At 38.3% G+C, this 12,567-nt stretch overlaps 1 protein-coding gene across 2 annotated transcripts; it reads right to left on the bottom strand.

Annotated features, from left to right (window-relative positions):
- Window positions 1-7,402: 7,402 nt before the first annotated feature.
- On the bottom strand, window positions 7,403-12,500 carry bpgm (2,3-bisphosphoglycerate mutase). 2 transcript variants are annotated; one of them, XM_041796553.1, is made up of 3 exons: window positions 12,404-12,500; window positions 11,287-11,900; window positions 7,403-10,871 (listed from the first exon to the last, which is right to left on the bottom strand). In XM_041796553.1, exons 2-3 carry the CDS (start codon window positions 11,885-11,887, stop codon window positions 10,696-10,698), a joined length of 777 nt encoding a protein of 258 aa, XP_041652487.1. In that variant the 5' UTR covers window positions 11,888-11,900; window positions 12,404-12,500; the 3' UTR covers window positions 7,403-10,695. The 2 variants fall into 2 exon arrangements, with proteins under 2 accessions (XP_041652487.1, XP_041652488.1); XM_041796554.1 differs by lacking the exon at window positions 12,404-12,500 and adding an exon at window positions 12,007-12,022.
- Between the last annotated feature and the right edge of the window lie 67 nt (window positions 12,501-12,567).

Genomic DNA, 12,567 nt, shown 5'->3' on the forward strand with positions numbered 1-12,567 from the left:
CTTTGCAGCATGAGATGGAGCATTGTCATGCTTGAAGATAATTTTGCTACAGAAGGCATTGCTCTTCTTTTTTTTTACCATGGCAGAAAGTGGTCAGTCAGAAACTCTATATACTATGCCGAGGTCATTTTCACACCTTCAGGGACCCTAAAGGGGCCTATCAGCTCTCTCCTCATGAATCTGGCCCAAAACATGACTCCGCCACCTCCTTGCTGACGTCACAGCCTTATTGGGACATGGTGGCCATCCACCAACCATCCACTACTCCTCCATCTGGACCACCCAGGGTTGCATGGCACGCATCAGTAAACAATACTGTTTGAAAATGAGCCTTCATGTATTTCTGGGCCCACTGCAACCGTTTCTGCTCGTGAGCATTGGATAGGGGTGGCTGAATAGTAGGTTTATGCACAACTGCAAGCCTCTGGAGAATCCTACACCTTGAGGTTGGTAGACTCCAGAGGCACCAACAGCTTCAAATACCTGTTTGCTAATTTATAATGGCATTTTAGCATCTGCTCTCTTAATCTGATGAATTTGTCTTTCAGAAACCTTCCTCATTATGCCTTTATCTGCCCAAATCCGTCTGTGCTCTGAATCAGCCACAAATTTCTTCACGGTTAATTTTTCGTGAAATATCTAATGTTTTCATTCTTGTCCAAGGCGTTACACTATTTGACACTTTTCGGCAACAGAGAGATCCTTTTTCTTTTCCCATATTGTTTGTGGCCTGCTAAATAATGTGGAAAGTGCATTTTGAGGTTTTTATTTTTTTTTAAATAACAGTTATCATTATGAAGTTTGTTCAAAAACATTTGAATTATGCTCTAATGGCTGATGACTTGAAAAATACTCTGACTGTCATTTGCATAAATGTTTTGAAAAAATAAGAGAAAAATGTCATTTGCTTTATAATGTGGAAAGCGGTGTAGTGTTAATCTTCTGGTAAATGTTCATACTGACGAAGGGTAAAAAGCTTAAGTTTACAAAAATGTATCACATTTGTTCCTCCCTAATTTGCTAGCATTAATTCACAAATTTAAAAGGTTGCTTTCAATCTTTGTCAGATGTAATGCTGTCACATCTGTTGAACATGATATGAACTGTTTTCCGTCTCTCCCTCACTGTGAGCTTCTCTTATATGAGTCCAATGAAGTCTTTAGATGCCAAAGTGTGGTCTGTTTCTGAGTCAGGAGCTGCAGCATTGTGGACTCTGTGGAGCTGCACACAGAGACCCACTGACCCACAGCTCACAGACGTGTCAGAGTCAGGATCCAGGCCTGTTTGAATTGGCCCGGATACAGCAGGGACATGTACTTCTGGATTTCACCTAACAGGTGATTTGTATGGATTATAAGACTGCTGCTGGTGTTGAATTATTCCCACTCATACACTGAAATAATTCAAACATAAAACAGTCCTTCTCAGATGGAATAATGTTTTTCTGGCATTTAAGAATATACTGAAATGTCTGACTGACATGAAAACCAGTCCTGAAAAGCTGCAAACCCTTATAATGCAAACGTTTCAGCATATTGTCCCCAAGCTCTCCCTTGTCAGCATCAGCAGGCCTCTTTAAATCTACATCTAATTGTCAACCTAAACAGCTTACCCATGTTTGACTGCTCCTAACACCATGCCAGACAGTGCTCGTAAATATTCATGATCAAGGTGTTTTTAACAAATTAGCTGTCACAAGAGAAGAAAGGCTGTAACAAGAAAACAATTCTGGCTTTCTTCTGACTGCATTTCATGAATTTGAAGTGTGAAGTAGAAAAACATCTCTGTGCATGTTACGTCAAATGTCAAGGTCCAACATTTAGATTTAACAGCTGTCTTCTATGCCTCAATAAGTTCATTTACACGCTGACACAGCTTTACAAGGCTTAGAAAACTGTAGTTGTAGTTTGTATGCAGTACAAAAGTTAAACCCTTCAACTAAAAGCCATGTAATTACTTCAGCTGTATTGTCATCTTTTGTATTTGTTCATGCTGGCATCATATGTGCATCTTCTGATTCTTTAATTAGTGTCTCAGTGATGGGGACAAAGAAACCCATATGAAGATTGTTTCTATGGCATATTTTCAAGCTCAGTTCAACCACAGGCCTCACCTTTTAATATGGAAATGTGCCCTGGTAAATTTCTTTCTTTTCTGATTTCAATCCATTATAATCTGTAGGTGTGACAAAATAGAAAACAGAAAAAAATGTTTACAGCTCCTGACAGAGTAACTATCTAGTCAGAATGATAATCAAGCAAACACTAAGGCTACATTCACACAGCAGTTAAAAGTGACCTAAATCTGATTTTTTTTGCTCACATGTGACTGTTATCTGATTTTTTTCTGAAATTGTGAACAGAGCAAGTCACATTGAATCTGACTTTTTCAAATCAGACTCAGGCCACTTTTGTATGTGGTTCTAAATCAGAATTGATCTTTTGGAAGTTGACTGCTGTGTGAACAGGCAAACAAAAAAATCAGATCTCAGAAAAGATCAGAATTTAGCATCAAGGCCTGCAGTGTGAACGCAGCCTAACTTTCATCTTCTTAAATAAACCACAATATCTATGGGTTGTTTGCAGTGGTGCAACCCTGATGATTTACAAATGTCAAATGAAGGCAGGTATTTGGGGGGCAGTTGTTGAGAATAAATGGGAGCAGAAGAAAGTTAGTACTTTAAAGCTCTAGATAGACCTGTATGCTGCAATTATCATCAGAAAACATCAACACACATTAATTACCATCCCTACACTTAACAAAAAAAGGGATTTTTTTTTTTTTTTTTTTTTGCATGCTTTAACGATATACCTGACATGAAGGTGATGAACATCACAAATTACTCCTGCAGACTACCTACTGTATGTCTAGCAAGATGACATGAGAGAAGAGTCTGGAGGAGTCTTTTACTGAGCTAAGAGGCTAGCTGTGTCCATTTAACATCAACAAACATCTTCGTTTCATCATAAACACGCAGCTGATGTTGAGACCGTTTTTGTGCTCAGGACTCTGAGCGTGAAAACACTGGACTGCACTTGTTTCATATAAAAATGAATGAAATCAATGAAAATAAGCGCTGCCAGCACCATAACTGGTGGTTGTGTACTCAGACCCTTTCTTGAACACATTTAGCTCGATTAAGGTTACATGAAAGGCTACTTATTTACTATACATCATTGATATTTGGCATTATTATCCTGATAAGTGAAGTTGATAAGGTAAGGTTGCTGTCATTGTTTTGCACTGAAAGCATCATTATTTAATAACCATAAAGGGAATATAAATGTAATGATAGACATTTACTCTGCATCTTAAAACCAGTCTCTCTCCCTCATCAAAAGATAAAGTTCTTACACACCCTGACAGAATAAACAGTTTCCTGTGAGGCATTCGCAATCAATCAAGAAGCAACTGCTGCTTACTCCACATGACCAAACATGGTCACATATGAAAAAGTCTCTGACCAGGATACAAATTCCTCACAGTGAACAAACCACAACAAAGTGTAGTGGTGCTCTTTTCTGCAGCTCATTAAAATGTTTGTGTGCGGTATGTTTGAGGAGGGATGTTATTTGTTTAGCAGCTGATAACCATAGTCTGGAGAAATGTTGGTTTGAAAGCATCTCATCCTCTCTATGCAGACTTAACAACAGCCTCAGGACACTCACACAGGCTCTTTAGCTCTTCAGCCCACATTTGTTTTGAGAAGCAATAGAAGTTATCCACCATTGACTGAGAGGTGTACCTTAAAAAGAGTAAACTGTTTCTTGCTTTCTGTATTTTGTCAATGAGAGTCAACAAGAGTCTAATTTAATTCATATTTAAAACTGTGATGCAGTTCCTCCTCGTCTGGACGGGGGGAACAGATGCAGCTACATGCACTCCCTGTTCTGCATCCCATCAGCTGAGATGGTAAACTCGGCCTCCTTTTAAGGAAGTACACAAGCTGTGTTAGTCGTAGTGTCCCAGCTTGGCAAAGTTAGGGCTGTGGACAGGGAGCATGGTTTACTCTAGGAAATACCTGCTGCTGTACAAAATGACAAACCAAGAATATCCTTCCCACTGTGATTCTGATTCACTACTTTTAGGAGAATGAATGGCTGATGGTTGTTGCTACTGTTATCCAAGCTGATTTTATGTTCGATATTTTCAGAGCCAAATATGAGCACTTTGACACTGAACCAATATAAATCATTAGCATTAATGTAGGAAAAGTTATTTTTCCTTTTATCTAAGTTGGCTTGGTAGCCGACATTACTTAGGACTCCATTAATATCAGACTCACTGATCCTGCAACATCTCAAGGGTCCAACCTGTACAAGTAGAGTAGAGGGCAGAGCAATTTTGAAACTATAAATGTGCCATGTTGGAGTGAATTAAACAAAAGCAGTTGAGTCTTTTATGTAACTGTTTCTAATTTGGCAAATATGATTTACAAAGTATTTTATGGTGACTTTTGAACTGGTATCTGTGCTTTTTGAGAAAGCTTACTTGATCTGGCTGCCTTTAGGGGGACATCCATGTTAAAAACAGATCATTTAGGTCTTTTTTTCTGATGGAAAAGTATCCTGTGTATTCAGAGATTACTAAGACATGAGGATGCTCTCTATATATAAACACACTTCTTGTCTCCAGAGAGAAAAGCGCTGGTGGTCATAAACTCACACTCCAGCGCCGTGTGGCCATAGCTTTTATCTTCAATACCATCTAAGGAATAGGAGTCTGGCTATGAATGTTCATCATGACAAGCAACTTTTTCCACAGCAAGACGCCTGCTCATTGTTTTAACGCCAGACATTAATGTCAGAGTTTAAAAATCACTGAGAGCAACAGTGCAGATTCAAGGAATGCACGTCTAAGGGAAATGTTATGCAGCAGCACACAAAGATTTGTGAGAAAAAACAAGTGAATAAGAAATGACAAGTTATTTTGGATTTTCCGTAAGAGCAATCAAGGCTCTTGATAGTATTTCATCCATGCAACTATTGAAAAGGACCCTGATTTCTGATCCCAAATGCAGGTTCAGGTTCCTTTACTTCTAGATGCGTTTGTTTTGCAGACAGCAAGATGATGAAATCCATTATGGCACATGCATTACAAAACACACGAAACAAAACAATAGGAAGACGTAAAACTTACAAAAATACTACATTATGAACTTAAAAAATAAAATCCCCCTTAATGGTGACAAAGGTGTTCAAAGTTATACCAATCAGGGCATATAGGAGAGGAAGTATCAACCAATAAAATCAATACAGAATCCAACATCAATACATACTTGAAAAAGGCCTGGGTGAAAACAGCTTTTGGACTTTAATACATAAATAATGTACTTACATAAGTGGAAAATGAGCTACTTTCATTTGGGGAATATACTTAACTAGATGATTTTTAAAAATTTACCTTTAAATTTAATTTCATGAGGTTTTTAAAGATGACTTACACCTACAAGAACTGACATTTATTGCAAGTTCATCAACACTGTATTCGCTATCTACCTAGTATATACAACACAGTTGTGCAAACAACTTTGGCCTTCAGTATGGGCATATACTCAATACATAATGTCTAAATATTTAGTATTAAACTGTTGCTTTGTCCAATGAAGTCCACTTTTGGAGCTTACCTGCTTTATAGAAAAGGGAGAGACATTTCTCCATCCACTCCAATCCTTTTTACATCCATAAGTTTTATTTATTGTATGCTCCAGCTTTAATCTGCTTTAGCTTTTTCCTTAATGTTTGTTTGATATTATGATTTGACAGTTGAAAGCATACAGTATATAACTGATGATTTTGTTTTTAGTTGCCTTGTGACTTTTTGGTTTTACTTGATAAAATCCAGTATAAAATGCATCCATGGAGGAGAAGAGGCAAGTCATGACTATATGACATATTCATCCATAAAAAAAGACAAATATTGCCATTTGATATTAGAGCATCTGTTCCCAATCTTAACCAGCTGGTTTAGTCTTGTTAGTGATCCTGGATCTTCACACGGCATGCCATAATGTCTGTAGGCCAGCACAACAAAGCAATTATGTCTTTCTTAAACTCATCTTCTAAAAATCTACAACAAATCATCCATAAAATAAAACTATTGATATACATCGCTGTTAACAGTTTTCTCTGCATGGAGTTATAAAATAGTATCAGGCATGATCAGGATCAAACTTACCAGGCTGATAGACCACAGTGACTTCTTACTGGAAATCATCAGAGGGAGACCAGCCAGAGGTTTATAAGCAGACTGTGCAGCCCCGCCTGCTCCAGCTGATGTTTTCACAGGAATGATCTCCATCTAAATTAAAAGGCAATTTAAATCCTGCAGTTTCAATGCAGTTTTGGCAATAATCAGTCTTTGGTAATACTTTGCTGTGTGATTTAATATTAGTTTGTAAAGAGGAAACTTAACTTGTCTGTGTTTTTGCTTTACTCTATTAATTGACACCTATTATTGGCTGTATGACACAGGCATGTTTTTTCTGAATCATGAACAAGAATTTCTCTCCTAATAGACCTTTTAAAGCTTTTTTTTCTAGCAAAAGCTTAAATGTACTCACTGTTATGAAGACAGGTTATTGTAACATAATTCGGTGCTGACACTGTACAGTGACACATATGCAAAAAGTATGTTAGGATCTTCTATAACCTCCCTGTCCTACATGTAGACCTATAATATATGTTGGTCATCAATGATATTTAGATTCTCATATATACTCAAAATGTTTGTATTACACTCATTTACTTTTTGTAGTCCTGTCCAAAGGAAACCTTTTGTTCAGCTTTCTTGTGTTTATTTTTGAGCTATATAACAGAATATTACTCCTTGAATGTGGGAAAATTACCCAGCATTAAAAATACCAAATGTTTGGCATGGTGTTAGCACATGTGGTCCATACATTGTACTTTACACCAAGATACACAGTACCTCCATGTATCTGGGAGTAAGACTCTGATCATTGTGTCCTTTTAAGAGCTTTTCCATCCAATCACAGGGTTTCTCCCTGGCTCAGCCTCATTGGTTTGGCAAAGTGACAGAAATGGTTGAGAAAAGAAGAACCACTCCTCTGGATCCGTCTGTGTCAGCCAAACACACTCAGTAGTTTATTGTTTCCAGTGGGCTAAAGGCGACCAGAATCTAAATTGCAGGCATGTCTTTACTTTCAAAACAGTTTTGTTGTTTGCTTTTGTAATTTATCCTCGTTGCTTCATAACAATATTTATATCTGTTTCATAGCAGGGTAACATCTCACATGCCTCCCTCTTACAAAACATTGCAATCTTAGTTTTAGAAAAAAAAAAAAGCTCAAACATCAAAAACAGTCATTTCTAAAAATTTTAATTCCTCTTTATTTCATCATGCACACTCAAAGGCTGTGAAGTGTAAACAGCAGGGAAGACATTAAATGAAGCAGTTTTTTACTATTGACTATATACAAATGTTTGTTTCTGCCTTCTCCCTGTTGACCTACAGACCAGTATACAAAATGACAGAGGCAGACAAGCAACAAAACAGTGAAAACAGGACACAATAATTAGACATATTATACCAAATACAGTCCAATAACTTATCTTACACAAAACTCAAGACAGTGCTTGTAGGAGGCATAATTTGCACAGAGTAGCTTGTAACATTTTCCTGCTTGTTACTGAAAATACAGAAGGATTAAAACTGCATGTTTGATAAAAATATAAATTTTACAATGCAAACCAATATAGGGCTTGTTTTTTAAAACTGAACTTAAAAATGTATCCAAAAATAACGTCATTGACCTTTCACAATTGGCGCATTCAATTTAAATAAAACCATACACTCAAAATATTCTCAAAAATGTGCAAAACAATTAGTTTTCATATTAGGTGGGCATATTTGCTTGCCACAGTGTAATAAATGCCACATTATTTTTTTTAAATGTGTTGTATATAACTGTGAAAAGACAATAGCTTTTCAATTTAAGTAAACTGAACAGGCCACTTTAAAGTGTAAATAAAAATAACGCTTACTAAAGTAGAGGGCTTTGCTGGTTTTGCATAATTACATCATTTTTGTGGCTCACATTTACTCGTTCTTGGAATGAACTTCCTTGCTATTAGTCTCTATGAGGTAAGATTTGTTAACTAAGTGTTTTATCTCTTAAATAATCCCATTAAAAAGATGCTTGAAGCTCTAATTAAAATAAAAAACTAAAAAGTAGATAAGCATGATGTTCATACTGAAGGCACAAGCACAAGGGAATACTCCAAAAGCTTATCAATGTAACAGAAAAGGTTTTTCAGCATTAGCACATTATTACGTTTCAGTAAAGGAGGAAATTTAATAAATAGCACATAAGGGTGACAGTACAGGCATAAAGTGGGAACAGTTAGCTTAAAGACCAGACACAAGCCAAACTCCTCCTCAGTGCTTACACATAAAACAGCTCACCACAGTGCTTAACATTTACAGTACATCTCTGAACTTTCTCCTACCCTGTCACACCAGTCTGACCAGTGGCATACACGTCATGGACTGTACATTAAGATGGACAGAGCAAAATCTGCCTGAGAGTGAAGCCAAAATAATTTGAAGGCCCCAAGAAAACAAAACAGTCACTGAGATTTTCCATAAATGTGAATGTCTGCTCAGAAATGACCCAAAAATCTTCCAGCTCTCTCAAAATTACATCACCAGATATGTGATTAGGGATGTGCACAATTAGCCATATGAACAGTTAAAGGAGGATCCCTCGGTCCCCACCAGTCAGTTAAACTATTAGTAATGGGTGATTTTGATAGGTTACGGCCCACAGTCCCAGTATGAATGTGCCGTCTAACAATGTGTCCTAACTACACGTAATGTGAGCGAGCATCAGCGACAAAACCAGCTTGATTACACTGATTCTTGTTGTAGTATCCTGGCAGCATGCAAGCAACACAGCACATTTCCACCCTGTCAGCCTGTTCTTACTTTCCACCTTGTCGCTTGCACTGATTTGGGCAAGGAAAAAGGAGTGTCAGGCAGGAACATTTCCTTGATATTCTTTCACTTTCCTCATTCTGCATAGCGTGTTCACTTTTTTACAAAGTAGACATAGCTGTGTATTACACATGTTTGAAATGTATTGTTCTTATTTAACTCAACGCTGAGGGAAAACTATTTGACTCAAAGCTGTCAACTGCTCATCAATAAAGAGTGCCTCATATCTGTTTCTCTGCTTTCAACAAAGAAGTGCTAGATGTCATATTTTTTACAAGCGAACCTGAAATTCATAGGAGAGGAAATTAAATATTTGATGGATCCAGTGTGGACAGGGAACATGCGACACAATGTCTTACCCTTGCATGCTGTTAGGACCTGGTGTTAAGTCTACCAGCAGTCTGCCACTATTTTGGTCAAGAATATGGTGATAAAGTTGGATCGCGTGGGCTGTGTCAGGTTATACTCACATTTAACTGAAGAATTGACACCTTGACAATATTCAGCAATATAACTTAATGCCACTGCGATGCCATCTTAACTACATTGTGTGCCATTTTGACTGTTTTCTGGGTGTTTTCTTGACTCTACGCCCTTAATTAATAAGATTAAATTGGCAAAGCATTTATGTGTTTGTGTGGGGCATTACTGAGTGCAGTTAGCCAGCTAAATGGCTTAAATTTGATAACAAATAAGCCAGCACAAGATTTATGTGTCGATTAAATTCCTTATGAGCCTTTTTAGAAAAACACAGGCCTGGAGATCCTGGTTAAATGTTTTTTTAACTGTGATGAAGCCTCCCACCACTAATAGTCACTGTAGCTTCAGTTAATGCTGCATCCTTCCTGCAAGAGCTGTCTTCTGGCACTTCACCAGAAGTAGACATGAGGACATGTTGAAGGAACAGTGCAGTATGACAGTGTTTTGAACTAGAAAATAGAAATGACGTTGTATGTAGGATGTTGAGTTGTATAACAACTCAACTGAAGTGATGAGTAATCACATTACCACACCGTACTCATCACAGCAGACTCAAGTCATATGCTGTCTGTCATAATGACCCTATGATGAATTTGACTATTTTCTGAGCATTTTCTAACTTTAGACGAGTCGCTAAAATGCAACTTAAATGTGCATTTAGCTGACTAGGGAAGCATCCTTACTTGCAACCTTTTCAATCACCTCACAACTGTCATGCTTCATATTGCGCAAAAGCACGTCCACATGTTAAACAAGATTGCTTACACCTGACCACATACCAGTGAATTATATTCATCACATATAGCTGAGCAAAATAATATCTCAATAATTAGATGCTAATGGATTAAAACTACGGCCAACAAATAAGTAGTAATATTCATTCATTTTAAATACCAACAAAAAGTAAGCCAAGCCGCCTACAGTCCTCTTCAGTATCCATCAAAACAATTGTAAGCTGTCAATATTTTAGAGACCCACCAAAATTTCACAAATTACCAACTGTGGGGTATTTTGGCTTCACCTTTGGACTAGCAATTGTTGCCCATATTTATATACAGCCAGTGCATTATACATACAGCAACTCCACTGTAAGACTTACAGTACACCTATCCTTTAAACCTTAGTAACAACAGTGTGTAGTTTTGATCTGTCAACAGTTAATTAGTTATTTGAGACTGTCAAGAGTTGTTACTGTACCTAATAAAATGTGGGAATCTGAGTAGAGCTCTTTTAAGTCTTATAGGCAGTTTAGTGCATTCAAGTTGATGGTTTGGCTTTTCCCTGGTCCTCCACCTTTTTAATTGCCGCCTGAATCTTTGCCTGGTCTCCCAAGAGCTGACGAGGTTTCACAGGCTTCAGGTTTTCATCCAATTCAAGCAGAACAGGTATACCAGTAGGTAAAGTCACGCTGGCAATATCTTCATCAGATATACCTATGAAAAATGACAACATTAATGTAAACACAACACAAGATATGCTAGCCACAAACGAGATCCATTACAGCCTTTCATTTTGCCTTTGTAAACATAAAAAAAACTTAGTCAGTTAAATTTATATGCCTTGAACTACATCATATTATGTAACAGTCAAGCGGCTGAGTGTCCTGTGGCACATTAAGCTTCCAAAGCTTATGAGTGAAGAAAGGTCAGCCAAATGTAACATTAACTGTCTGGCCTTTTTGCACAAGTTCGACCTGCCATTTCTGTAGCTGAAATATGTCCTTCCAATTCAGTGACTCTGATGACTGGAAACAGCTGAATTCACATGCATGCATTCATCACACAATGAATAACACTGTGTGTGAGAGAGGCTATTGTTTATGATAGCTCAGGTCAGATCAGTTCATACCTTCCAGGTGTTTCAGCAGAGCTCTACAGCTGTTTCCATGAGCAGAAATGAGCACAGTCTTGCCTTTCCTTATCTCTGGCACCACAGTGCTGTCCCAGTAAGGCAGCAGCCTGTCCAACACCTCCTTCAGGCTCTCTGCTCGGGGAAGGTTCTCTTTTGCTACATCACAAGTGTCGTATCTGCGGTCATTGTAGATTTCCAGGAAGTAAGGGTGGGATGCATCAATTGGAGGTGGAGTTATGTCATAACTCCGTCTCCACAACTTCACCTTTTCCTCTCCATGTTGTTGAGCCATCTCTGCCCGGTTCAAGCCAATCAGAGAACCATAATGGCGCTCGTTCAGTCTCCAGGATTTGACCACAGGGACCCACTCCTGACCCATAGCCTCCAGCACTAGCCATGCTGTTTGAATGGAGCGACTGAGTATGGAGGTGAATACTAAGTCGAACTTGAAGCCCTGCTCCTTCAGGAGTCTTCCACAGTCCTGGGCCTCCTTTACCCCAGCCTCACTCAGCTTTTGGTCGACCCAACTGCAGAAACGATTTTCCTTGTTCCAGTTTCCCTCCCCATGCCTCAGCAGAAAGAGTTTGTACTTGGACATCAGAAGGAGGAGCCTGCACACAAATATCAGAAAGTAGCAAAGATAAAAGAGTAATCAAGTTAGTGATAATGTAACTCAGAATAATGCATCAATTCCTTTAGAATACCTCCAATAGCTACCTAGCTTAAAATGTACAGCCACAAGTCTGAATATCTGATCTTAGCTCAGAAGCAAGCACTTGTTGGAGGCAGGGCCAGTAAAAGGTTAGAGGTTGTCTTAAAAGGTTGACACTGACAGGCTAAAGGCAGTTTGCTCCAGCAGTTATCCCTATTACCGACCAACATTGAAAGGCAGGTCACAAAACGTTAATAGCGGAGACATATCTATAAATTATTGATGGGATGCTACTGTTTAGCATTTTGGCAAGCCTAGAGGAATGAATGGACATGTTGCTAGATGACCATTACAAATTATAATGGGAGCGCTTATACGCTTTATCGGCGTATAAAGAATAACCCCAGGCATATGGAAACCTTGTCCAATGATGACAGTAACAATGTAAAAATGTCGTCTTACCCTTTGTCGGTTTAAAATCCGCTTTAAATGTAGCTAGTACAGCTGTAATTGTTGACAGTATTTGGCAGGCCATGTAGAGAACACTGTTCCCGTTCACGCTGAAGATTGACGTTCGTTGCTCCAATCAGAATGTCAGATATCACAAGTGGGCGGCACTTCTTGGG

This window comes from Cheilinus undulatus, linkage group 9 (genome assembly GCF_018320785.1).
Source record: "Cheilinus undulatus linkage group 9, ASM1832078v1, whole genome shotgun sequence".
In the NCBI taxonomy this organism is placed as follows: Eukaryota; Metazoa; Chordata; class Actinopteri; order Labriformes; family Labridae; genus Cheilinus; species Cheilinus undulatus.